This window comes from Salvelinus alpinus, chromosome 37 (assembly GCF_045679555.1).
Source record: "Salvelinus alpinus chromosome 37, SLU_Salpinus.1, whole genome shotgun sequence".
Taxonomy (NCBI): Eukaryota; Metazoa; Chordata; class Actinopteri; order Salmoniformes; family Salmonidae; genus Salvelinus; species Salvelinus alpinus.
Window position 1 is genome coordinate 2986379 of NC_092122.1, and position 27287 is coordinate 3013665.

A 27287-nucleotide genomic window follows, 5' to 3' on the forward strand; every position below is an offset into this window, starting at 1 on the left:
GCTCAAATCTATCTGTTTATTCCATTTAGACTGAACTCATACGAGACTGCCCAGTGAATAAATACTTTGATATAGTTGTGTTCAGAACAGCTATACCTTTGTCTGTGTGTTTTAACAACACTGGCCTAAAAACATGAAACGGGTGCAAACGTGTAATGTGCACAAAATGAAAATGTGTAATGCACAGAAGAAAAAAAATCGAACAAAAATCTATATGCCAGTAATTTATGTTCAAGAACAGCATTGGAAAACATATGTTCATGAGAGTCACTGACTGACTCTGTCCCAGTAACGCACCCCTAAACACACGACTGTGCACTTCTGGTGCCAAAGCATTGACCTTTTACTTGTCACATTCATTAACTCCACCAGAACAGCACTTGGATGATAATGGACCATATGAGCCTTGTGCACGGAACTGGGGCTGAAGCATTAAGCCTCGTTAACAGACAGCATTAGGCCAACTGGCACACGCAGGCTCTGTATCTAACAACAACAAGCTACATTGGTTGGTGATCACTGTGTGTGTGTGTGTGTGTGTGTGTGTGTGTGTGTTGTCTGCTTCAACTGTTACAAGTCAGTGAAAACCTGTGAGTCAACCTGTCTTAAACATGTACTTAGTGACTGTGGTAAAGTTGCTGCTCAACAGATTCCACCAACACACAGAAGTAATTACAGTGTTGCCATGGGGGGGGGGGGTCTCTTATGAATGTTACTATAACTCATCGTAGCTAATGTACTGTGTAGTTGTAGTTGAGACGATAGCAACTTAGATAACGTTGTAAAGTCATGACAAGAATGATTAAGTGGATGTTTTAACTTTTTGTGTCATGTTTTTGTGCTTCAAGTAAGTTAGCGTGGTTGCCAAATATATGTACTCACGTGCTTTCAAGTCAGTAGGGTTGGATCAAGGCAAGCACATACAGATCTGGCGGCCACCAGGCTGTATTTGTAACGTCCTGACCAGAGTTGTTATGTGTTTTGCTTGTTTAGTGTTGGTCAGGACGTGAGCTGGGTGGGAATTCTATGTTGTGTGTCTAGTTTGTCTGTTTCTGTGTCCAGCCTAATATGGTTCTCAATCAGAGGCAGCTGGTAATCGTTGTCCCTGATTGAGAATCATATATAGGAGGCTTGTTTGGTGTTGGGATTTTGTGGGTGATTGTTTCCTGTCTCTGTGTTTGTATTCTGCACCAGATAGGACTGTCTCGGCTTTTACGTTTGTTATTTTGATTTGTTAATGTTCACAGTTTATCATATTATTAAACATGTTGAACAATAACCGCGCTGCATTTTGGTCCTCTCCTTCAGCCCAGGAGGAAAGCCGTTACAGTATTATATTAGATCAGAATATGAAATGGCCTATGTAATAGCATTATCCTTGAGACAGGTTGGCAGACAGCAGACAAAGATGATGTCACCTTGCAATAACTCCTCTGACACAGAGACAGATAGACAATCAGCCTAACGGACCCAAGGCAACAGCAGAAAGCGGGCTTAGACAGACGCGGGGCTGTGTCTCTGTAACGACTCTCTAGATCTCAGGAGTGTGTGTAACATTTTGTACTGGAGGTCTATGTGTCTGTCTGAGGGGTTTTGTGAAGATTAAACAGTGCCTATCTGTTTATGAGCCAGTGTAACGGCTGTCCTGCCAGTGCGTGTGTGCGCGAGACAGGGATAGGTAGAGGGAGAGAGAAAGGAAAAGCGAGCTACAGGCTTAGAGAGTGACTTGGCGAAAGTGTGCTAGCGTGTGGGTGCGTGAGTGGATGTGTACATAACGTGATGAAGTGAGCTCTGCGGGAGCCGGAGTTCTCAGGATAGCAGGGAGAGCATTAAGGTGCAGGGTACAGCAGGGTCAGGGAAGGTATCCCTGTACTGTAGGCTTAAGGGATCTGCTTACTGACCCATACACTGGACACTTGGATTAGTGACAGGTTCCAAAATGTATATCAGGGCCCAAGGGCAGGTGATAAAGATGTTGTTAGATTCCTGAAGGGGCAATGGTGTGTGGGGGTTTTAGAACACCTAAAACATGTTAATAAAGACCCAGAGTTTCTGGAACTCAAGGGTCCTATGTAACATGTTATAAACATATTCTCGACATGTTATTACATGCTATCTGATCATCTGAGTCTTTGCATGTCTCCGTTTTCGTGATCACAGTTAAATACAGTACTCTCTCCTCTGGCTCCTCCATGAGAATAATGAGTGGGAGCCTGATTGTGGAGGAAACAAAAGACCAAATTAAAGTTGCAAGAGAGAGAGAGGAAAAAAGTACTGGCAAATGCGTACAGTACACAAAGCTAGCGCATGATTCGTGAGGCGTTCTATGCAGATGGATACAAGGGTTTACACACACTTGTGTCTGTCTGCGATTGTGTTGTGAGGAGCTAGCTATTTTAACACTGAGGACAGTCTGTATTGCTGATGCTACCAACAGTTCAGTGGTTATTATGTAGTCATTCAAATAAGTACTTGGTCCTTGCAGTTAAATGCGTTCAATGTGAAATGACAGTTGTATATCGTCTTTGAAAACTCTAAATACTGTCTGCCTGACATGTCTGCAATTAAAACAGTCTCTACAGTATCGTGTTATGTAGATGTGCTTGCTGCTAGTATATTGTCTCATGAATATGGCTGCATTTATACATAGGAGAGAGGCTTGTAAAACCAAGGCCCAGTCCAGACAGAGACTTAGTAAAGAGAGTACTGGGTCAAAGTCTGCCTGCAGTAACTGGAGAGAGAGTGTTAATTATTTTATTTATTTTCACTTTTGTTTATGATCTATTTCACTTGCTTTGGCAATGTAAACATATGTTTCCCATGACAACAATGCTCTTAAATTGAATTGAAATGAGAAAGAGAGAGAGAGACACTAACCTAGGGCACAGGTCTTAGTCTCTGTCTTCCACTGATCCCTCTCACATGACATTACAGACCTATGACACACAGACGCAAGCTGTGCGCACGCACACACACAGACAGACACGCACATTATTGATTATTGTATTGATATATTGTATATAATTTGTTTTGGTTCATTCTGGTTCCGTCATTCTTCCTAAATCCCTCATTTGCAAACTCTTAGCACCTGGGACATGTATGGTTACGTCTGATATGGATCAGATCGAGATGGAGGGGGGATATTGCTTTCTCCTGTCAAATCCGCCCCTCCTTCCTTCATTCATAAATTCATGTAGTCGTCATGTCTGCAGCCAGGCCATTGAGAAACGGAGTACTGTACAGTACCTTAAGCATCAACAAAGGAAACTCATTAAACATAACCTAGGAAATTGTGCTGGCTATATACTTGGTTGGTCTATATGGTGACACTTAAACAAATCCAAGGCCGTGCTGCTTAAGTAGTTTGACATTTGACAAGCGTCCTAGAATAAATACAAGGAGAAACGTATTGTTATGGCTATCGCCAACCCCTACGTAAACGTTGATTGCTTTGCCACATTTTAATCTACCGTGCGTTATTTTTGGAATGAATGCTCATTTGTTTAGGCTATACACACATTAATGTTATTTCACAGTAATTGGGCCATTATAACAGCCCGTGCTGTGGTTTATCAACACCGACACGGTCACAATAATAATAGGTACATTATCCTGGAGAGTCGTGTCCAAGAGCATCATTTTCCGACAGAACAAAACACCATCCAATGTCACAGGTTTACCTCAATGCGACCCGCACCGAACTTTCGTCCTGTCCACTCATGGTTACGAAGTCCGGAGGTTCGTCACGTCTGGAACAACCACGATATAAATAGCTGGATTTTCTGTTTCTTTATCCGTGTGCAGCAGGCAGCTCCGTTACCGAAGCGCTTGAGCCACCACAGCTCACATCCACTTTCCTATAAATAATTGCAATACGACGTGAGCATTGGCGTGCTATTCTCTATCTCGGGCGAGGCGCATTCGGAATCATATTCGAGGTTACATTTTCTACGACATCGCATTATTCCCGTGTAGAGGCCAGCCATGCTAGGTGGTGAGGACAGAATAATGCACTTGCTCGCTCCTGTGTGCGACCGGAGGAGCGAAGCGTAATCAAGCCACGCCTTCTGCACCCTACCAATCTGACAGAGGGAAAATATCAACCCCCCCACAATTGAATGAGTGAAGAATCATTGCAGTCGCTCTATTTCCACATCATTCAATGGAATACTTCAAGTGAATGTCTATGGTTTTCTGAAGAATGTAAAACTGTTAAGTAAATTATATAACCTTCTCAAGGCCGATTATAGAGGCCAATTGACGGAAAAGGTTGAATTATTGATGACCACTAGCCGAGTCTCAAGCAATGACACCACCTTGTTTTCTGCAATGCAATTGAAAACGTCCAATGCCGTTAAAAACCGCCGATCCAGGTTGACCATATTGTATGTAGCCATATGGGTTGACATTCCAATCTAACGCGAATATGTTTGTGAAATAACAAATGGCGTAGGCCTAATCGTTAGCGTTGCAATGACATTACCGATGTACGGGTGCATGGGTGGAGTATAGCACCATCGTGTGGTCATTGGTTATGATTACAAAAGTGCTGTGTGATCCAAATATTTCCCGTCTTTATACACCAGATGGCATCAGATACACGTTACATTGAATACCCCTGTACTCTGAGGCTGGAATAAGCGACCAACTAATGACTCATGACAGCGCAACACAACAATGAATCCATTATTTGAGTTTTACAGTCTTAGTGGTTGTCATGTTTTATTTACAGGAAAATACACTTTCAAAAAGCAAAAGTGTCATGAGCCAAGCATATGATTTGAAGCATATTTGAGACTACATGTTGGATTCACATTGATGTAAATAAACACTCAGTGCACAACCTCGCATGCAGAACGAACAACAGCACCAGAACAGGTGGGCTTTAAAACGTTTTGTTTGTTTTCTCACCATTAAAAAAATCAGAAGGAGACTAGAAGAGAGGGGAGACAATGCCTGTTCTCGTCCCTCAGTCCCATGTCTCTCTAGACTGAAACAGCATCACAAGGCCTACAGCACAACACAGACACCATTCGCATAACATAAACGAGTGTGTTACTCTCTTTAATAAAATCACGATACGACACATGCATTAGTTACAAGAGGTACCATTAAATGAACAACCATTTTGCAAATCAAACTTAAATTGTTACAGTTGCCAAAATGGAATGAATTGCCGATGACAAAGTAAAATGCTATAATACATGTCAAATACAGTACATTCGGATGTTCCACTTATTAGAAAAATGACAAAAGAATTGTATCAAAGAATTGTAAGTAAGCCAGTGTTGTGGGAACATACTAGAGTAGGCCTAACTTAACAGTTACACTTATATAGAATACCAAAGTATATTTGATTTAGTTTGACTTTGATCCATAGTCTTGGTTAGATAGCTACACTCATGGTCAACATGTATACCGTTTCAAGCATCACCTCTTGATTCTACTCATTCCATACCATTCTCAGTCACTCTAAGACACTGTTTCATTCAGTAGTATACTGTAGACACTTCCTATCAACAGGGCTGAGCAACACAGAATGTTTCTTTTTTTTAACAGTACAGGGAAATCAGGTTTTAAACTATGTCACGTCTCCTTTTCAAGACACAAAGTATTAGTTAGAATCCCAAGGAATGAGAAGCCTGAATATGTAGGTTCTTTTCAGGCTTATAACCTATTTCATAACAGTAGTTCTAACCAAGTATATTACAAACGTTCACTACTTTATTTCCATGAACAACTAACTATTCACAGTGCAAGTTATTGTATTTATCCTCCCACAATGCTCTCTGTTTAGCATTGATTGAAAGAGATTCAAATATAACATGTGATTGAGATATCACTCACTCACCCATTCCATGCAAAGGCAAATATAAGTACCATATTAACAAAGTATACATTACAATATATAGTGTACATATTTATAACTCACATACATTCTTTTCCATGTCACTTCTCTTTTAAGACAGTTTAGTCTGAGATGTAGTGGTAAAAACATTGCAGTTACACATCCTGCCATTGTGGTTACTGATTTCATTCTGATACGTCACAGTCGTTACCAAGCCAATCAAATAACCCAGCATTAGTATGTGTCACTGATTGAAAATACCGTATAGGGCAGGGATCAACTATATTCAGCCACGGGCTGATTTTTTTTTCTTGAGCGGATGGTCAGAGGGCCGGAACATAATTACAAATAATTTGTAGACTGCAAATTGACTGCAAGAAGCCCAAACAGATACAATATTTGACTTTAACATAATCATTTCAAACCTTGCTTGCATCTGTATACGATAACATATATCTCTCTATTATGCGTGGCAATAATTTGACATTTTCAAAATGTTAATCACTTGGAGCTGATTTGCTGGTGTTCTTACAGTCTTTTATGTACAACAATAAAAATTCACTTTCTTTTTTTCTCTTGGGAGGCCAAATTCGGACCGCGGACCGCCAGTTGGAGAACCCTGGTATAGGGGATACACTAACACAGCCAGGCTATAAGGCTACAGTACTAGAAGGACTGGTCTTGGATTTGACCTATGTTAACCTCAGCAGCGCTGAAATGACAGCTTTGTTCAGCAGAAGATTTACAGTACATACTAAGGTTTGAAGAGGCATTAGCAAACTCTAAAATCCCTACATTAAAAATACATTTTATGACATTATCAAAAAAAGAAACAAACAAAGTTCACAGTATAAAGTCTGAGATAGGTCGCTGGTAACAAATATGAATTGCTGAAATAGATTGATTTTACTCTGGGTGGATATAACAAGGTAACAGTTAATCAAACTCAGCAACCAAGTAAACTGTACTGAACTACAACGGAAAACAACAGTGTTTATTGTAAAACACAATGTAAACCTCTTGCTGAAGATGTGACTTATTTTTATAGGGGTGAAGATTGCAGACTGAGACAACACAAAACACCCCTGTTCCACAGATATTACCCTAGTGACAGCGAGTAGGGCTTTGCCAGGCGATGTGTGTGTGTGTGTGTGTGTGTGTGTGCGTTAGCGTGCGTTTGTGCGAGCGAGCCCAGTCCGATTCCTGCTGTGCTCTTGCTGGAGACAAGACAGAATGCCTTAAAATCCGTTGTATTTGTTCAGTAAACCAGAAGCCTATAGCAACAGACCCACAGCTCTGTCACTAATGCACTAATGTCCAATAATAGCTCCTAAGATAACCATCTCTTAGCCACTAACAAAGGTGAAAGTAGTGCACTATATAGGTCTAAGGAAGGGTGTTATTTAAAATGCAGAGCCACATATTTTGAAAGCTACTGAGGTATTTTGAATATATTACTATACTGCAGTTCTGAGGAAATAACCTGTGAAAAACACATTCAGTAATGTTATAAGAAAGATGTCCTTATGACATAACCCAGCGCCAGTAGCTGAGATAACAGAAAGGGACACTCATTTATTGCAGCTGTGGTACTTTACATTTGAGCAGTTGGGTTCCCTTAAAAACGGTATGCTTATTAGCCTAACCTTAATGAATAACTTGATATGATTGTAAAAACGTGTATGTTCATTGTTTGATATCATCCAAAGACTTTTCTAGTCGTTTCTTACAGAAAGAAGTAGAGGGTGCTCAGCCAAAGTGGGTCGAGGTGAAATCAAAAAAATGTGTAGACATCATTGGACAGGAAAAGGTGCAACGTTAACTCACCATTATTTTAAAACGTTTTATTAGACTAGTTTAAAAGATTGACCTAGAAGGCTATTAAAGGCCGAAACGTCAACCTTTTAAACTCATCTAATAAAACGACACATTTTTAATGGAGAGCGTTGTGCATTTTCCTGTCCATAGTAGTGTTTAATTAACACGAACAAATCTACTCAATAAAAGGGGGAAAATACCATCTCACAAAAAAGAGGACAAGCATACTACTTCAGCACTTGATAACTACAGCAATAACAATGAACTATTCCTCAAATTGAGTGGTGCTATAAATGAAAAATAATTTGACTTCATTGTTCAACCAAATAAAATGTTAGTCTCAGCTTGTCAGAGATTTTAAAGTCTCTCAACCGTTCAGCAATAAAAACATCGAGAAAACAACATTGTTATTGAATTCTTAAAACTCAACCCCAACATTGGAAACGTATGGGAATATGCGTTTGGTGTGCGTTGAAACAAAAAAATAATACTTTGACTTTTCTGAACATCTCGCTCTTTCTTTCATTCCTCTGCTGCGTCGGCTGTTTTGAGGACCGAGTCCTCTCCCAGGATCTTGCAGAGTTCGTTGAGTCTGTGTTGCATCTTGGGTATTCCTGCAAGTGAAGACTCGAGCCGTTGTTTCTCCTCGGTCAGGGAGAGACGCGTAGCGGTGTCCAGCTGCTCGAACCTCCATCCTCCCTCGCCATCAAACTGTAACAGGTGAGTGTGGTACTTCCTGTCGGTATGAAAAGTGGAGCAAGAATATGAGTTAAGGATGGGATTATTTCATGGTCGCGTTATGTTTCTCTTTTTAATTCGTTCACTATCCAGTCGAAGCACAACATTATTTCCAAATAGTATACAATTGTCTTTGACCTTATGGTTGTGGCATGTTATGAAACATTATTGCAGTGTTAGTGATGGCGCATGTGTCCTGTTCTATTGTGGTTGCAGTCATGTTGTGATTATTTTGTGCTGTGCTCAACCTTGTTGCGTGGTGTAGTGTCATGTCATGTCGTGTAAAATGTCATAGGGTTACGTGACTGCTAAGGTTAAACAAGCAACTAAATAGCAGCAGCAATCTCCTGAGAGGAACAGACTTGCACAATATTGTGGTAGTCCTGTTTGTGTTTTCACTGCAATCCTGTTTAACGCCTGAGGCTAACTCAGAGAAAATAAAGAACAGAGCACTGCTGACTTGACAACTAGTAGTGCATTTGCTTATAGGCTACTTGTTTTGCGGTAGTTTTTTGCATTTCCTTTTTTCTGCAAGTTTCTATACAGTTTTCCTTTAAAACAGCCAATGAAATTGCAGGGCGCCAAATACAAATCAACAGAAATCTCATAAATCAAATTTCTCAAACATACAAGTATTAAGCACCATTTTAAAGATAAAATTCTCGTTAATCCAGCCACAGTGTCTGATTTACAGAGAAAGCTCCACAAACGATTATGTTAGGTCACCACCAAGTCACAGATAAACACAGCCATTTTTCCCGCCAAAGAGAGGAGTCACAAAAAGCACAAATAGAGATAAAATTAATCACTAACCTTTGATGATCTTCATCAGATGACACTCATAGGACTTCATGTTACACAATACATGTATGTTTTGTTCGGTAAAGTTCATATTTATATCCAAAAATCTTATTTTACATTGGCGTGTTAGATTCAGTAGTTCCAAAACATGCAGTGATATTGCAGAGAGCCACATGAATTCACAGAAATACTCATAATAAATGTTGATGAAAATACAGCTATTATACATGAAACTTTAGATACACTTTTCCTTAATGCAACCGCTGTGTCAGATTTCAAAAAAACTTTACGGAAAAAGCATAATCTGAGAACGGCGCTCAGAGCCCAAACCAGCCAGAGAAATATCCGCCATGTTGGGTATTCAACATTATTCATAAATAGCATTAGAGATATTCACTTACCTTTGATGATCTTCATCAGAATGCACTCCCAGGAATCGCAGTTCCACAATAAATGCTTGTTTTGTTCGATAATGTCCATCATTTATGTCCATTTATGTCCAATAGCTCCTTTTGTTAGGGAGTTTGGTAAACAATCCAAAAGCGCGATCTGGTCCATTCGGACGAAACGTTCAAAAAGTTATCTTTTAGTTGGTACTCATCCCGGATCCGGGAGCACCCCCCACAGTAAAAAAGCTGACTAGCATAGCCTAGCATAGCGTCACAAGTAAATACAAGCATCTAAATATCATTAAATCACAAGTCCAAGACACCAGATGAAAGATACAGATCTTGTGAATCCAGCCATCATTTCTGATTTTTAAAATGTTTTACAGGGAAGACACAATATGTAAATCTATTAGCTAACCACGATAGCAAAAGACACAACTTTTTTTCTCCACCATTTTTTTCCTGCATCAGTAGCTATCACTAATTCGACTAAATAAAGATATATATAGCCACTAACCAAGAAACAACTTCATAAGATGACAGTCTGATAACATATTTATGGTATAGGATATTTTCTTTTAGAAAAATGTGCATTTTTCAGGTATAAATCACAGTTGTACATTGCAGCTGCAATCTGAAATAGCGTTTGAAGCAGCCGGAATAATTACAGAGACCGACGTTCATTACCAAAATACTCATCCTAAAACACTTCTGAAAAATACACAGCCTACAGCAATCGAAAGACACAGATCTTGTGAATCCAGACAATATTTCAGATTTTCTAAGTGTTTTACAGGGAAGACACAATATGTAAATCTATTAGCTAACCACGATAGCAAAAGACACAACTTTTTTTCTCCACCATTTTTTCCCTGCATCAGTAGCTATCACTAATTCGACTAAATAAAGATATATATAGCCACTAACCAAGAAACAACTTCATAAGATGACAGTCTGATAACATATTTATGGTATAGGATATTTTCTTTTAGAAAAATGTGCATTTTTCAGGTATAAATCACAGTTGTACATTGCAGCTGCAATCTGAAATAGCGTTTGAAGCAGCCAGAATAATTACAGAGACCGACGTCAATTACCAAACTACTCATCCTAAAACATTTCAGAAAAATACACAGCCTACAGCAATCGAAAGACACAGATCTTGTGAATCCAGACAATATTTCAGATTTTCTAAGTGTTTTACAGCGAAAACACAATATATCGTTATATTAGCATACCACATGAGCTAACATCACCCCAGCATGAAATCAGCATGAAATCAAGGCAAAGGGGGCGATAACGTTATCGCCACCAAAATATATTAATTTTTTCACTAACCTTCTCAGAATTCTTCAGATGACAGTCCTGTAACATCATATTACACAATGCATATAGAGTTTGTTCGAAAATGTGCATATTTAGCATCACAAATCTTGGTTATGCTATGTAATCTGTCAAAACATGGCATGCATTCGGGCCGGCGCCATTTTGGAAAGGCACCTAAGATTACGATTATTTATCGATTAGATTGACTAAAAAAATACAGGTTGGACAGCTAATGAAAGATGCATTGGTTATTAATGCAACCGCTGATTTAGATTTTTAAAATTAACGTTACAAGACATACATTGTGAGTTACAGCCAGACTAGTGCCGCAAAAAATGGCCGACAACTGCGTTTAAATTTTTCCACATAAATACGTAATAAAATCATAAATAACTCTTACTTTTGGACGAGCTTCCATCAGTATCTTGGGCAATGTGTCCTTTGTCCAAAAGTATCATTGCTTTGTTGTAAAACGACCTCCTCAACCTCAGAACTAGCAGCTAACGATAGCTACTCGGCACACACATGCCCAAATCGTCAAACGCAATACTAAGGAAATTCAGAAAAATAGCAATATACTCGCATAAACTGATATAAATCGGTTTCAAATAACTTCGTTATGATGTTTCTAACACCTATATCGAACTAAATCACAGACGGATAGATCTTTGATCAATAACGAGAGCTTTTGAGCATGCGATTCTGATGTCCTCCCTTGCGCCCTGGCGAGCGTCAAAAAGATGGGTCATCTCACTCCATTCCCTTTTATAAACTCTGAGAAGCACCTAGAGACACCATTCCACTTCTCATTGGTTACTGACATCCAGGGGAAGGCGGGTGCAGTTCATTTCGATCCATAGGGCATACACAGAGCTTAAAACTGATCCGAGATCAGAGACTATTTTTCAGAGCTTCGCATGTCCTGTCATGAGTTTCGCTGTAGAAAGAGTTCTGGTTCACCCACAGACATAATTCAAACGGTTTTAGAAACTAGATATTGTTTTCTATTCAATAGTAATAATAATATGCATATTGTACGAGCAAGAATTGAGTATGAGGCAGTTTAATTTGGAGACGATAAATGCTAACGTTGAAACAGCACCCCCTATATTGAGAAAAGGTTATATTACAGGTCGAAGAAACTTGTCAGACTAAGTATAGAATCAATCTTTAGGATGTTTTTATCATAAAAGTTCAATAATGTTCCAACCGGAGAATTCCATTGTCTGTAGAAATGCACTGGAACGAGAGCAACCTCTCAAGTGAAAGCGCGTGACTGAGAACGAGGCTGTAGGCAGACCCCTTAGTAAAACAGCTCCCATCCGGCCCCCCTTCACATGAGCAGCCTGAAACAACGTTCTAAAGACGGTTGACATCTAGTGGAAGCCTTAGGAAGTTAAAAAATAACCCATATCCCACTGTGTATACGATAGGGGTGAGTTCAAAAACGACAAACCTCAGATTTTCCACTTCCTGTTTGGATTTTTTCTCTGGTTTGTGCCTGCCATATGAGTTCTGTTATACTCACAGACATCGTTCAAACAGTTTTAGAAACTTCAGAGTGTTTTCTATCCAATACTAATAATAATATGCATATATTAGCATCTGGGACTGAGTAGGAGGCAGTTCACTCTGGGCACGCTATTCATCCAAAAGTGAAAATGCTGCCCCCTATCCCAAACAAGTTTTAAGAAACTATCTGACTAGTCTTGCTTGCCAAACTCATGGTGGTCCACCTAAATATTGGAGACACAGCGGCTGTCGGAAGAGACACTATGGCTGCATAGTGTCTCTGATATTTTTTCACAAATTGGTCCTTTGACCAATCAGATCAGCTCTGAAAAATTGGTCAAAATACCAATTAGTGGAAAAAAGATCAGAATTGGGCTGGACAGATTGGTACAGATATGATATCTATCTCTTACCAGAGGGAGGGTCTATGGGTGATTGACAGTAAGGATATCCCAGCATCCTTTGCAGCCTGGAATATTTTTCCCTCCACGTCAATGCTGACAGCACTGGTGCACTCATCCAACAGGGCGTACTTTGGCCTGACACACAAGAAAAAGGAATTTAGAAGTGTATAACTTTCAAATTAACAATTAATTAAATCAGCTAGCCACCAATCAATCAACTATCGAACAAGAAAGGAATATGGGCTATTCAATCAACAGCACAGCACTGTCTATTACTGTCTATTTTCCAACCCAGACATACAGGGTTTAAGAAGGCCTAAGATGGCAGGCCAAGTTGTACCTGTTGTAGAACATGCGAGCCATGCCCATCCTCTGTTTCTCTCCCCCAGACAACACGTCCTTCCAGTCCATCTCTGCATCCCAACCTACACACAGACAAACAGACACACATCAAAGTCAGTTAATATTGGAAGTACTGTCATTGACTACAGTTTTATTCTCCATTGGAATAAGTAGGTTAAACGCTACACAAAGACCAACGCAAAGGGTTTACATTTAGTGTAACCATGGTAACAACGGTGGCGAGAGATCAAAGTTCAAGAATATTCAATAGGAGACTGACTGACTTACAAAAGTTGTCTCTCTCTAAGGCTTAAAAACAAGCATTTTCTTTGTCCCGCTGCCAAGACGTCCTGTGTCTTTTCCGTTTAAATTACTAGGCTTCATTTTCATCTCAAAAGACCAGAAACCTAATACGTTCTAATCCCGATTTAGAACAATGATGCAGGAGGAAAACGCAGGACTTCAATGTCTCCACAGCCGACGTTTGTGAACAAAAATAATAATAATCCCTTCTGGAGGGATCCCAAGATTATTTTAGTTGAATGACCCTCTCCTCTGGCTAGGAACCATTCACACAGGGGTTACAAAGCAGCCATTCATGGCTCTAACCTAGAGTGACCAGGCTTAGTGGTGAGGTCACATTAATAGAGCTGATTGTTGGAGAATAACAGGACCACTGGTCTAGAGGTCGGCCGATTAATCGGAATGGCCGATTAATTAGGGCCAATTTCAAGTTTTCATAACAATCAGATTATTCTTTTTTTTTACACCTTTATTTAACTAGGCAAGTCAGTTAAGAACACATTCTTATTTTCAATGACGGCCTAGGAACGGTCGGTTAACTGCCTTGTTCAGGGGCAGAACGACAGATTTTTACCTTGTCAGCTCGGGGATTCAATCTTGCAACCTTACGGTTAACTAGTCCAACGCTCTAACCACCTGCTTTACATTGCACTCCACGAGGAGCCTGCCTGTTACGCGAATGCAGTAAGAAGCCAAGGTAAGTTGCTAGCTAACATTAAACTTATCTAATAAAAAACAATCAATCAATCATAATCACTAGTTAACTACACATGGTTGATGATATTACTAGTTTATCTAGCGTGTCCTGCGTTGCATATAATCGATGCGGTGCGCATTCGCGAAAAAGGACTGTCGTTGCTACAACGTGTACCTAACCATAAACATCAATGCCTTTCTTAAAATCAATACACAGAAGTATATATTTTTAAACCTGCATATTTAGCTAAAAGAAATCCAGGTTAGCAGGCAATATTAACCAGGTGAAATTGTGTCACTTCTCTTGCGTTCATTGCACGCAGAGTCAGGGTATATGCAACAGTTTGGGTCGCCTGGCTCGTTGCGAACTAATTTGCCAGAATTGTACGTAATTATGACATAACATTGAAGGTTGTGCAATGTAACAGGAATATTTAGACTTATGGGTGCCACCCGTTAGATAAAACACGGAACGGTTCCGTATTTCACTGAAAGAATAAACGTTTTGTTTTCGAGATGAGTTTCCGGATTCGACCATATTAATGACCTATGGCTCGTATTTCTGTGTGTTATTATGTTATAATTAAGTCTATGATTTCATAGAGCAGTCTGACTGAGCAATGGTACCAACAGGCTCGTAAGCATTCATTCAAACAGCACTTTCGTGCGTTTGCCAGCAGCTCTTCGCAATGCTTCAAGCATTGAGCTGTTTATGACTTCAAGCCTATCAACTCCCGAGATTAAGCTGGTGTAACCGAAGTGAAATGGCTAGCTAGTTAGCGGGGTGCACGCTAATAGCGTTTCAAACGTCACTCGCTCTGAGACTTGGAGTAGTTGTTCCCCTTGCTCTGCATGGGTAACGCTGCTTCGAGGGTGGCTGTTGTCGATGTGTTCCTGGTTCGAGCACAGGTAGGAGCGAGGAGAGGGACGGAAGCTGTACTGTTACACTGGCAATACTAAAGTGCCTATAAGAACATCCAATAGTCAAAGGTATATGAAATACAAATCGTATAGAGAGAAATAGTCCTATAATTCCTATAATAACTACAACCTAAAACTTCTTACCTGGAAATATTGAAGACTCATGTTAAGAGGAAGCACCAGCTTTCATATGTTCTCATGTTCTGAGCAAGGAACTTAAACGTTAGCTTTCTTACATGGCACATATTGCACTTTTACTTTCTTCTCCAACACTTTGTTTTTGCATTATTTAAACCCAAATTGAACATGTTTGATTATTTATTTGAGGCTACATTGATTTTATTGATGTATTATATTAAGTTAAAATAAGTGTTCATTCAGTATTGTTGTAATTGTCATTAATACAAATAAATAAAAAAAATCCCCCGATTAATCGGTATCGACTTTTTTTAGTCAATAATCGGTATCGGCGTTGAAAAGTCATAATCGGTCGACCTCTACACTGGTCTCCAATTAACTACACTCTACATGTCCTTAATAAGACCAAAGATATGGAGAGGGACAGACTGATGCCACTAGAAAATACAGAAATAACTTCTTGAGTGGTCAAATGCACTACAGTCAACGTATAGTATGATAAGAGATACAGAAACTTTTTTAGGAAGGGTGTGTTAGCTGAACTAAGAGGACCCCGTTCAGTATATGTCAGTTGTTGTTTGGGAATCCCCTTGGAAACCATATCATTCATCTCAAGGGTAAACGGCTTAAAAATAGGTTACTGGGAGTTTTGTCAGGCTACAGCCAGCTCTTTTCAAAGTGCACCTGTTACTACGCCTTCAGACCCACGCAGCCCTTCTGTTCTAGGCTGACTCAGATCCCTCCCCGGGTTCTTACCGCCCTCGCGGGTCACTATCTGGTTGAGGTTAACGATGTCCAGTATGACCTCCAGGTCCTTGTCTCTGTAGCCTCTGTCATGCATGTCCTTTAGAGAGTCTGGGTAGATCACCTGGTCCCTCAGGGTCCCAATGGACATGTACGGTCTGAGGAGAGGGAGAGAGGGAGAGAGCGAGAGAGAGAGAGAGAGAGAGAGAGAGAGAGAGAGCTAGTCAGACACAACATTTGGGTAAAGAGGTCTGTGTATGTGTGTGTCACGTTTCACCATTCCAGTAAAGCCGTCAAAACACCTGGAAGATGTGGTAAATATTTTACTACTCTAAGGTCTGGTTACTCTCTCTCACTCTCCATGGAGATCCAGTTACCGAGTCTAGAGGGTAAGGTTACCTACTGCTGATGTTCAATACATTTAACTGTGTGTGTGTGTGTGTGTGTGTGTGTGTGTGTGTGTGTGTGTGTGTGTGTGTGTGTGTGTGTGTGTGTGTGTGTGTGTGTGTGTGTGTGTGTGTGCATACAGAATATTCATCCGTGCATGCTTGTGTGTGTGCCTCTATGCAAGCCTGGTACATGTAGGATCTTCATTTGAGCCAGTTTGCCACAGCAGGAAAATAATCCTGCAGCAACAGGAAACGTGATTATGTGGATTTTAATTCATGGCCATTTTTGTAGGGGTTGATCCATTTTTTGTTAGTGCAAATCAAGTCTGACATTTTAAAGTGGAAATTACAAACTTTAGAAGCCTTTTTAAACCCGTTTGCATTTCCTGTTGTGCAGTAACATTTGCAGCAACAACAGAGTGGTCAAATGAAGATCCGATATCTATACATGGGTACATGTGTGTCAGAGTCGGTACATGTGTGGGCATAAGGATGTGTGTGACAGTGACAACCACTAACCTTTGTGGTATGTAGAACATGTGTTGTGGGGAGGGTTTGTGCAGCAGCCCCCCATAGACAGGCCACAGCCCACTGAGGATCCTGAACAGAGAGCTCTTCCCACAGCCGTTAGGACCTGTGATCAACAGGTGCATACCTTCCTCCACCTGCAAGAAACAGCATTCACACACACGTTATAGCCTTGGAGTACTGAATAGTTTCCTCACAGCTGATGTGTCTAACAACCCATGACATGAGTTTGGCAAAGCAATCACTTGATTGTATGTTGTCCCTACATATTTTTTAGTTGTCATGGTTTATGTTGAGTATTAGGAAGCAATGCTGTCCTTATTTTATACTATGCAATGTAGTGTGTGTGTGTGTGTGTGTGTGTGTGTGTGTGTGTGTGTGTGATAATTACACGTGTGCTTCCTTCTCTTAGCCAGGGTTCACTTCAAAAAGACATTCAAATCTCAAAGTGAGCTAACTTCCTGGTAACACAACAAAGGACAAAGCATGTAGACCCTACCCTGGGGGAAGATGGCTGGAGGATTAGGGAAATAGTAACAGCAAACAAACACATCACAGGTACTTGTAACATTTAGAATGATTTAGTAGGACGCACTTTCACAACACTTTGGAAATGGAAACAAAAATCTGTTTTCTTATTGGATAAGTTCAGCTAGTACATCATTTGAAGTATTTCACTTCATTTGAAAACGTTTTATCACTACTGAACATCACCCAGGATTTTGCTGTGTTATTTCGCACCTTGAAGTTGAGGCTGGAAACCACTATGTCTCCATTGGGAGTGATGATAGGGACACTCTCACACACGATGCCATTGTCCACGTCGATGACTCTTCCTGCAGAAGACAAAGGCAAAAGACAAAAGAAAACTGGTCATTGTGTGTCGATCAATAATTAATACGATCAGTTCAGTCAACCAGAGTGCATGTGGCTGCCAGAAAAATGTGTGGCAGCATTTAAAAAGTGTGAGAAAGTGTAAAAAAGTGCAGCTGTAGATACCGAGGACGTGGCCAACTGACTAACTAGCTGTGTTAGCGAAGAGTATGTCCAGATGCACACGTTCACCGTTGGTATTAGCCGAGCAGTTAGAGCGTTGGGCCAATAACAGAAAGGTGGCAGAAAGGTGGTTGGTTCGAATACCGGCCTGACATGGTGAAAGATCTGTCGATGTACCCTTGAGCAATTAACTTCATTTGCTCCAGGGGCGCCGTACTACTATGGCTGACCCTGTAAAACAACACATTTCACTGTACCTATCCGGTGTATGAAACAATAAAACATATTATATCATGATTACAGCTGAGTCGTTTGATGCTGAGGATGGATATCTGGCTTTGGACCAAGATGGTGAGAAAGAACAACAAGAAAGATACACAGGTTTAAAAAAAATAAAAATAATAATAATAAAAAAGATACACAGGTTTAGCTTAGGCTGTTTCCCAAATGGCACCCTATTCCCTTTTATAGTCCACTACTTTTGACAAAGGCCCATAGGTCTCTGGTCAAAAGCCAGTGTTTCCCCTAGGATTTTTTTCAGCAGTGATGGCAAAGTTAGCGTGGGGGGGGGAACGTCATTCTTTTGAAAAGGACATTCTACTCCAAAATGAAAGAATATATGTTTATGTTGACACCATCTGAAAATTAATTTTCTCTTTAAAAGCATTAGAACCTGTAGCCAGAAATAAATAGGCTGAAGTTTGGGTTGGCCCATCTGCATTGTAAGCGATTACAGCATTGAGTCTTCTTGGGTATGACGCTACAAGCTTGGCACACCTGTATTTGGGGAGTTTCTCCCATTCCTCTCTGCAGATCCTCTCCAGCTCTCAGGTTGGATGGCGAGCGTTTCTGACAGCTATTTTCAGGTCTCTCCAGAGATGTTCGATCGGGTTCAAGTCCGGGCTCTGGCTGGGCCAATCAAGGACATTCAGAGACTTGTCCCGAAGCCACTCCTGCGTTGTCTTGGCTGTGTGCTTAGGGTCGTTGTCCTGTTGGAAGGTGAACCTTCGCCTCAGTCTGAGGTCCTGAGCCATCTGAAGCAGGTTTTCATCAAGGATATCTCTATACTTTGCTCCATTCATCTTTCCCTCGATCCTGACAAGTCTCCCAGTCCCTGCTGCTTAAAAACATCCCCACCGCATGATGCTGCCACCACCATGCTTCACCGTAGGGAAGTTGCCAGGTTTCCTCCAGACGTGACACTTGGCATTCAGGTCAAAGAGTTCAATCTTGGTTTGAGAATCTTCTTTCTCATAGTCTGAGAGTCTTTAGGAGCCTTTTGGAAAACTCCAAGCAGGCTGTCATGTGCCTTTTACTGAGGAGTGGCTTCCGTCTGGCCACTTTACCATAAAGGCCTGATTGGTGGAGCGCTGCAGAGATGGTTGTCCTTCTGGAAAGTTCTCCCATCTCCACAGAGGAACTCTGGAGCTCTGTCAGAGTGACCATCGGGTTCTTAGTCGCCTCACTAACCAAGGCCCTTCTCCCCCGATTGCTCAGTTTGTACGGGCTGCCAGCTCTAGGAAGAGTCTTGGTGGTTCCAAACTTCTTCCATTTAAGAATAATGGAGGCCACTGTGTTCTTGGGGACATTCATTGCTGCAGAAATGTCTTGGTACCCTTCCCCATATCTGTGCCTCGACACAATCCTGTCTTGGAGCTCTACGGACAATTCCTTCGACCTCATGGCTTGGTTTTTGCTCTGACATTCACTGTCAACTGTGGGACCGTATATAGACAGGTGTGTGCCTTTCCAAATCATATCCAATCAATTGAATTTACCATAGGTGGACTCCAATCAAGTTGTTGAAACATCTCAAGGATGATCAATGGAAACAGGATGCACCTGAGCTCAATTTCTAAGTCTCGTAGCAAAGGATCTGAATACTTATGTAAATAAGGTATTTGTTTTTTATTTTTAATACATTTACAAACATTTCTAAAAACTTGTTTTCGCTTTGTCATTATGGGGTATTGTGTGTAGATTGATGAGGAAAAACATTTATTTAACATATTTTAGAATAAGGCTGTAACGTAACAAAATGTGGAAAGAGTAAATGGGTCTGAATACTTTCAGAATGTACTGTACCTGTAACGATTCTCTAGCTCTTCCTCCTCCTCGGACGAGGAGAGGAGAGAGGGATCAGAAGACCAATGTGCAGCGAGGTATGATGACATAATGAGTTTTAATAAAGTAAGACGAAACACAAACACTTTAACAGACTACAAAACAAATAAACGATGTAGACAGACCTGACTTGAGAACTTACACTAAACGAAGAACGCACGAACAGGAACAGACTACATACATGAACGACAAACGAAACAGTCCCGTGTGGTAACGAATACAGACACGCGATACAACCACCCACAACAAACAATGTGAAACAACCTCCCTATATATGGTTCTCAATCAGAGGAAAACGTAAAACACCTGCCTCTGATTGAGCGCCATACAAAGTCAATTAAACCTGACACTTAACATAGAACAAACACAGACTGCCCACCCAGCTCACGTACTGACCCACTAAACACAACTATACAAAAGGAAAACAAGGTCAGGAACGTGACAGTACCTAATTGAAAAACCCCAACAGACTATGAATGCATCAAATGCCACAAATATACGTTATAACTTGTCATTCCAGGCAACTGAACATTTTAGAGGCCCTCCTCCTGGCCACAGAAACAAAATATAATTTAAAGCACATTTCCCAAAATTCTACACATTCTGTCATGGGGCGGAGAAAACATTTCAGTTTTAAAGTAAGTCTCCTGCAATTTTATACATTTTGCCATGAGGCTGAGAGAAAATGTGCCGTTTAGAGCAAATTTCCTGCAATTTTACACACTTATGCAGTGTTCTTATGCTATCTGAATGACTCAAACATTGTCACAAAATAATGCCATGCAATTTTGGGAATTTTAGATTCTCCCTGACTGTCTAGTTTTATTTTGGTGATTGTTAGTTCTCGAAGATTATCATATTTTATTTTTAATATATTGGTCCATTAACTTTTCTACATGATCTGTTTTAGTCATTTAACTTTACAGTGAAAACATTTTAACATCCCAATTTTTTCTTTATATACAGTATATAATAATATATATACAGTATATATATATAAAAAATATTGGCGGCAACGATTTAGAAGTGGTGGCCTGCCACTGGTAAATTAATATGGGGAAACATTGAAAGTAGTGCACTATATAGAGAATAGGGTGCCATTTGGGGTAGACCCTGTGTCTCTCTCTAGCCTGTAAAAAAAATATGTTCAAATTAAAGTATTTAGTCCCATATTCCTAGCACGCAATGACTACATCAATCTTGTGACTACAAACTTGTTGGATGCATTTCCTGTTTATTTTGGTTGTGTTTTCAGATTATTTTGTTTCTGAACACTTCTACATTCATGTGGATGCTATCATGATTACGGAATATCCTGAATGAATCGAATAATGATGAGTGATAAAGTTACAGACGTTCAAATATCATTGAAGCTGGTAACCCTCCGGCTGCCGTATCACTCCCTGCATGCAGCTCGGGGATTCGAACCAGCAACCTTTCGGTTACCAGGCTACCAGCCCACCTCTCTAACCCAGATTCTACCACAACCCCCTAATGTAGGATGACGTTTGAGTGTCTCACATGTGTAAGTGTATCCTACGTACCTCTGGACAAATGTGTAAAAAATCTCAGATAGTCTACCTTTGATTTCCAAAGGCCCGTCGATGTGCATCTCTGGCCTGGCCACGATCTTCTTCTCTCCTGTTCCCATGGTCGAAGTGGACGAGCGCTTGTAGACGCCCCTCTGCACCTCGCCAAACACCAGGAACATGTTGTAGACGCGTGTCGTGTAGCCCGCCAGCTCTGTGACCTATCACAGACAACAAGAAAGGTCAGAGGTCATTTGTTGAGGTAAATAACACTGGAGTCAGACTGAACTGAAAGGGGTCAGTTAGGTCGTCTTACCCAACAGCGTTCAAAACCATTGCCCAACAGTAGGTGTGTGCAAAGTAGAGCAGTGTGTGTGTCTTTGGGAAAACTCTTGAACTTGAACTACAAGAGCAGCCAGCAGCAGAACTGGTGTATAGCAGTGTATCGTGGAGTGCACTGAAAATCTGGTCAGGATTACAGTACAAGCTGAAGGGCCATTATTTGATTGAATGATGGAAAAGCCCTCTGTATAATTTATGCAACTAATTTTCACTCATAGCTTAATCTGACTCTGAACAATGGCTGGTGCTGTTGTTTTTTCATAGCTGTTTGTATCTGTGTTTAGGGAACACACAGTACTGATGACGGCCCGAGGCCTTCCCACAGATAACATAGCCTGTCTAATGGGACGATTGTACACTCTTAGACAAAAGGGTTCTAGAAGGGTTCTAAACAATACAAAAACGACCGTGAAGCGTAAGGCTATAGTGCCACAAACAAAGACAACTTCCCACACAAGTGTAGGGGGCAGTATTTTTGTTTTTGGCTAAAAAACGTACCCATTTGAAACTGCCTATTTCTCAGCCCCCGAAACTAGAATATGCATATAATTGTCAGATTAGGATAGAAAACACTCTAAAGTTTCCAAAACTGTCTTAATATTGTCTGTGAGTTTAACAGAACTGATATTGCAGGCTAAAACCTGAGGAAAATCCAATCAGGAAGTGCCTCTGTTTTTGAAACCTCTCTGTTCTTATGCATCCCTATCACCCATTTAAAGGGATATCAACCAGATTCCTTTTTCTATGGCTTCCTTAAGGTGTCAACAGCCTTTAGACATAGTTTCAGGCTTTTATTTTGAAAAATGAGCGAGAACGATCACATTGCGTAAGTGGATAGGTGGGGGCTCTCAGAGTGAGTTGTGCGCAAAAGAGAAAGGCAGCCATTGTTACTCCCGGTCCTATTGAAAAACCTACACTCCCGGTTGATATATTATCGAATAGATATTTGAAAAACAACCTGAGGATTGATTATAAAAAACGTTTGACATGTTTCTGTGGACATTATCTGGAATTTTTTTCTGCGTTGTCGTGACCGCTTTTTCCTGTGGATTTCTGAGCATGACGCGCCAAACGAACAGAGCTATTTGGATATAAAAATATATTTATGGAACAAAAGGAACATTTGTTGTCTAACTGGGAGTCTCGTGAGTGAAAACATCCGAAGATCATCAAAGGTAAACGATTAATTTGATTGCTTTTCTGATTTTCGTGACCAAGTTACCTGATGCTAAGTGTACTTAATGTTTTGTCGAGCGATTGATAAACTTACACAAACGCTTGTATTGCTTTCGCTGTAAAGCATCATTTCAAAATCTGAGACGACAGGTGGATTAACAAAAGGCTAAGCTGTGTTTTGCAATATTGCACTTGTGATTTCATGAATATGAATATTTTCTAGTAATATTATTTGACTGTGGCGCTATGCTATTCAGCGTTGCTGATGACAATTATCCCGGAACCGGGATGGGTGGTTCAGAAAGGTTAAGGCTATAGTGCCACAAACAAAGACAACTTCCCACACTGAAAGGAGGGAAAAGGGCTACCTAAGTATGGTTCCCAATCAGAGCCAACGATAGACAGCTGTCCCTGATTGAGAACCATACCCGGCCAAAACATAGAAATACAAAATCATAGAAAACAAAAACATAGAATGCCCACCCCAAATCACACCCTGACCAAACCAAATAGAGACATAAAAAGGCTCTCTAAGGTCAGGGCGTGACATGTAAAACATTTTGAGGATCTGGGGACCGTGTCAAATCTGGGGAAAAGCTGTTGTCGTGCCCTCTTCACAACTGTCTTGTGTGTTTGGACCATGATAGTTCGTTGGTGACCTCGACCATCTCCAATTCAGCCCTGTCTATGTTAGTGGGGGGTCTCTGACCTCCTCCCTATAGTCTCATCATTGTCTGTGATCAGGCACTGTTGTGTCGTCAGAAAACTTAACGATGGTGTTGGAGTCGTACTTGGCCACGCACTCGTGGCTGAACAGGGTGCATGTGTGTGCCCCTGCTCCATAACATACCCTACTGTTACATAACCTGTTTGGGTGTGTGGCACTGTTCAAACACTGAACAGGGCCACAGGGTGAGCTACAGTGAGTGAACATTACCCTCAGGAAAGTATCTCTGCCTGCCTCTTAGTGTGCCAAAGCAACACACATCACAGAACCCAGTGCATTGAGTGGAATCCCTGCATGCATAGCCTTGTTGGGTGACACTACCTAATAATCACATGCAGTTCTTTTTCACACCCTGTGTGTTCTCCACACTGTATGGTATATGACTAAATGTAGCCTAACCTTCAGTAGGAAGTGTGATACTGATTTGCAAGGAAAAGGATTACAAGAACCAAAGTCTGACACCAACAATACTCAATTCCTCTTATTGAAAGGTCTACCCTCCCCTACAGAGTGAAACAGTGCACTTTCTTGTACATCAGCCCTTTTCTCTCATCCATGTAATACCGTAGATATAACTGTCATATTCACAAATATTGTCGTGGGCATATGACCACCGACACAGACAACATTCAAATCAGCACCGTGACGGGTGACATAAAATGTCATTTTGGGCCAAATTCTTGTAACTCAAAAATAAATGTCTGCAAAAAAATAAATGCATGGATGTACATCATCATTTTGGGATTACAATAAGGGATTACATCCCTATGATTCAATGAATGAGCACGGCCCTTCTTTGGTGTTGCTTCGTGTTGGTCAGACTGTTTGAGAGTCCTCTTGTCATGAGTGGGTCTAATGGCTTACTCTAACACTGTCCATTCACTCGAATGCCACTTGAATGTAAGAGGAGACGAGACAGGAGAGAGAGACAGAGAGAGAAGAGAACGAGGGAGAGAAGAGAGGAGAGAGAAGCGTGAGACGTCACCTCTTTGTAGGAGGACATGATCCTCTCGATGGCGTCAGCTCCAGAGGCCAGGAGATTGCGTGCGGTGGTGAAAGCCTCCGTCCTCTCGCTCACCAGCACCTGAGTCTGACCGTCCGCAGTCTCTGTGAGAGGGGAAATTAAGGATAGACACTATGAGATGACATACTGGGCCCGTAGCCCCTTGGCTTTCTGATCTGTGAACACCTAGGGGGTATGGCCTAAGGAAGGGCCTAGGAACTAAGGAAAGGGGCAAAAGACCGAAATGGAACAGAGCCATTCTGTGCTTAGACCAGTAAGACTGTAATGACAGCTCTTTTTTTTGTGGCCAAAAACCCAAAAGTTGCCATGTTATCAGTGTGGAGACCACAGGAGGTTGGTGGCACCTTAATTGGGGAGGACGTGCTCGTGGTAATAGCTGTAGCGGAATAGGTGGAATGGTATCAAATACATCAAACACATGGTTTCCATCTGTTTGATGCCATTCCATTTGCTCTGTTCCAGCTATTATTATGAGCTGACCTCCCATCAGCAGCCTCCGCTGGTGGAGACAACAGTAGGTTGGTTAGCAGCTAACAGGACAATAGGGACAATAGGATGAATATACCCTTATCAGCACAACAAAGTCCTTGTTGAATAACACCTGCAGGGTATCGTTGAGATAGTTGGTTCCTGTGGGTTAACACATGCTGATCAGCTACTACTGTATGTGGAATATGCAAATGAAGAGGGACTGTTTTTTGGGCTTTGTGAGTTCAGCACAAAATGACCTGAATAGAATCAAATGTCAATCGGGTTCAAATGAAAGACGGAATAGGCTACCTGCTGGTATGCACAAACAGAGACAAACCATGACAACCATTCCCTCCTCCGCGAAGATGCTGTACTCGAAAACAAGAGGGTTTAGAAGAAAACAAGGTGATGTCGTGATGACCATTACCGCTGTCAGCGAAGCCGGTAGCTGTGATGATGGGCACAGCCACCATGACCAGTCCACAGCTACTCCACACGTACTTCATGAGGAACTGCTCTATCATGATGTACCACAGACGCTTGGACAGGATCAAGTTCATCTGCTCCGCCAGGGCCCGGTAGCACTTCTGCAGCTGACGCATCTCCACCTGACACACACAGGACCGGCAGACAGACAGGCAGTTTACATTACAGTCACAAAAAAGTATCTAGCCTACACAGCATAACACATTCACAACAAATGGATTACAATAGATTTCACATTACATTCACATTGTATGTTAGTTATTTTGCACTTGCAGACAGTCTTATTTAAAGCAAGTGCATACTAGGAGGCTGTCAATCAAATTATTGAAATGCACTTTTGGGAATTGGATATGATGTCATGGGTGTGCATTGGATCCAACCCATTGGTATTTCTATTGTAATAAATACATAGTGACTTTGCATGCAACATCCACCATGCATCCTTCTTGTATACCTTGTGGCCCCTGTAGAAGGCTATCTCCTCTGCGTTGGCAATGATCCTGGAATGCACATAGCGCAAATGGCCTTTCCTGTGGGCCTCCTCAGCAACTAGTTTTCCGAATTTCGGCGAGCAGGCCCTCAGAACCTTGGCCGTGCAAAACACCACCAGCCCGGCCAGCAGGGTCGGCCCGCTGGCGTTGGCCCCCCTGGACCGGGCCGTCTGGATGAGTGTGTAGGAGGTGAGTATCACATCCAAGATGGGCTTGGTGAGGTTCGAGTAGAGATGCGCAACGGATTGGGAAAACATCATTACGTCCTCGGTAAGAGACTGGTCCGGGTTGGTCAATCTCCCGTCCATGTTGCTGACTTTGTAGTAGGTCTGGTCTGTGAAATAGGTGGTGTAAGCATGGTCCACTAGCCGTGTGCGGAAGGCGAGGGCCAGCTTGCACTCGAGGTAGCGGATAACACTGTTCACGAATGTGGCCGGAATGGCAATAAGGAGCCATTTCATCAGTTGGATGATGAAGCTGCGTGGTTCTTTCTCAACGATTGTTTTCACAATTTTGCCATCCAAGCCTGCGACATAGATAGACAGAAATGTCCGTGAAATCAACGCGACCGAATGCAGAGACAGCAATCCGAGCTCTTTGGAAACAAGCTTTGGAAAGAGGATTTTGATGAGTTCAAGTATCTGCTTAAAAAATTCAGCGTTTACCCCAGGCGACTTTTTATGACTCAGTGCATCTGTTTGTGATTGAACGCAAACCGTTGAGCCATTTTCCTCTCCTTTAGAGCCCCTGCTATTCTTGCATTCATTCCGTTTCACGAATTGTCTGCAGACGATGGGGTACAGGGTTTTCACCCCGTAGGCAGCGGCCGCGAGAAAGATAGCTCGCTTCGCTGCAGTCGTCCGGTCCCATTTCACTCTGAACGCCGCATCAAGTATATTGGACATCTTTCCCCTACGCAGCGATCAAAGAGCTAGTCTGGTTATTTCCATGCTACATCCATCGGGATTTTAGTATGATTATGGATCTTGAAGCGAAAAGAAAAGGAAAAACCATCTCCCTCATA

General features: G+C 41.4%; 2 protein-coding genes across 8 annotated transcripts in view; both read right to left on the reverse strand.

Moving 5' to 3' along the window:
- The window catches only part of LOC139565728 (kinesin-like protein KIF21A), a 38847-nt gene extending 34803 nt beyond the window's left edge, over positions 1-4044 (reverse strand). For all 7 annotated transcript variants that reach the window (XM_071386231.1, XM_071386230.1, XM_071386229.1 and 4 more), the window contains exon 1: positions 3681-4044. In XM_071386231.1, the coding sequence (XP_071242332.1) occupies positions 3681-3721 (41 nt within the window). In that variant the 5' untranslated portion in view covers positions 3722-4044. The remainder of the gene's footprint in view (positions 1-3680) is intronic.
- Positions 4045-5048: 1004 nt separating this feature from the next.
- Positions 5049-27168, reverse strand: LOC139565917 (ATP-binding cassette sub-family D member 2-like). The gene is made up of 10 exons (XM_071386605.1): positions 26227-27168; positions 25714-25894; positions 24777-24898; positions 21599-21767; positions 17639-17733; positions 16889-17034; positions 15993-16138; positions 13177-13261; positions 12846-12971; positions 5049-8402 (listed from the first exon to the last, which is right to left on the reverse strand). Exons 1-10 carry the CDS (start codon positions 27166-27168, stop codon positions 8189-8191), a joined length of 2226 nt encoding a protein of 741 aa, XP_071242706.1. The 3' UTR covers positions 5049-8188.
- Between the last annotated feature and the right edge of the window lie 119 nt (positions 27169-27287).

Excerpts from the sequence above, each read along its gene's own strand:
- LOC139565917 (XM_071386605.1), bottom strand. The coding sequence starts at position 27,168 with ATGTCCAATATACTTGATGCGGCGTTCAGAGTGAAATGGGACCGGACG. Across the intron at positions 17,734-21,598 it reads CGGGCCTTTGGAAATCAAAG|GAAGAGTCATCGACGTGGAC; the intron begins GTAGACTATCTG and ends TGTCTTCTGCAG. Across the intron at positions 8,403-12,845 it reads ACCCATAGACCCTCCCTCTG|GAAGTACCACACTCACCTGT; the intron begins GTAAGAGATAGA and ends TCATACCGACAG.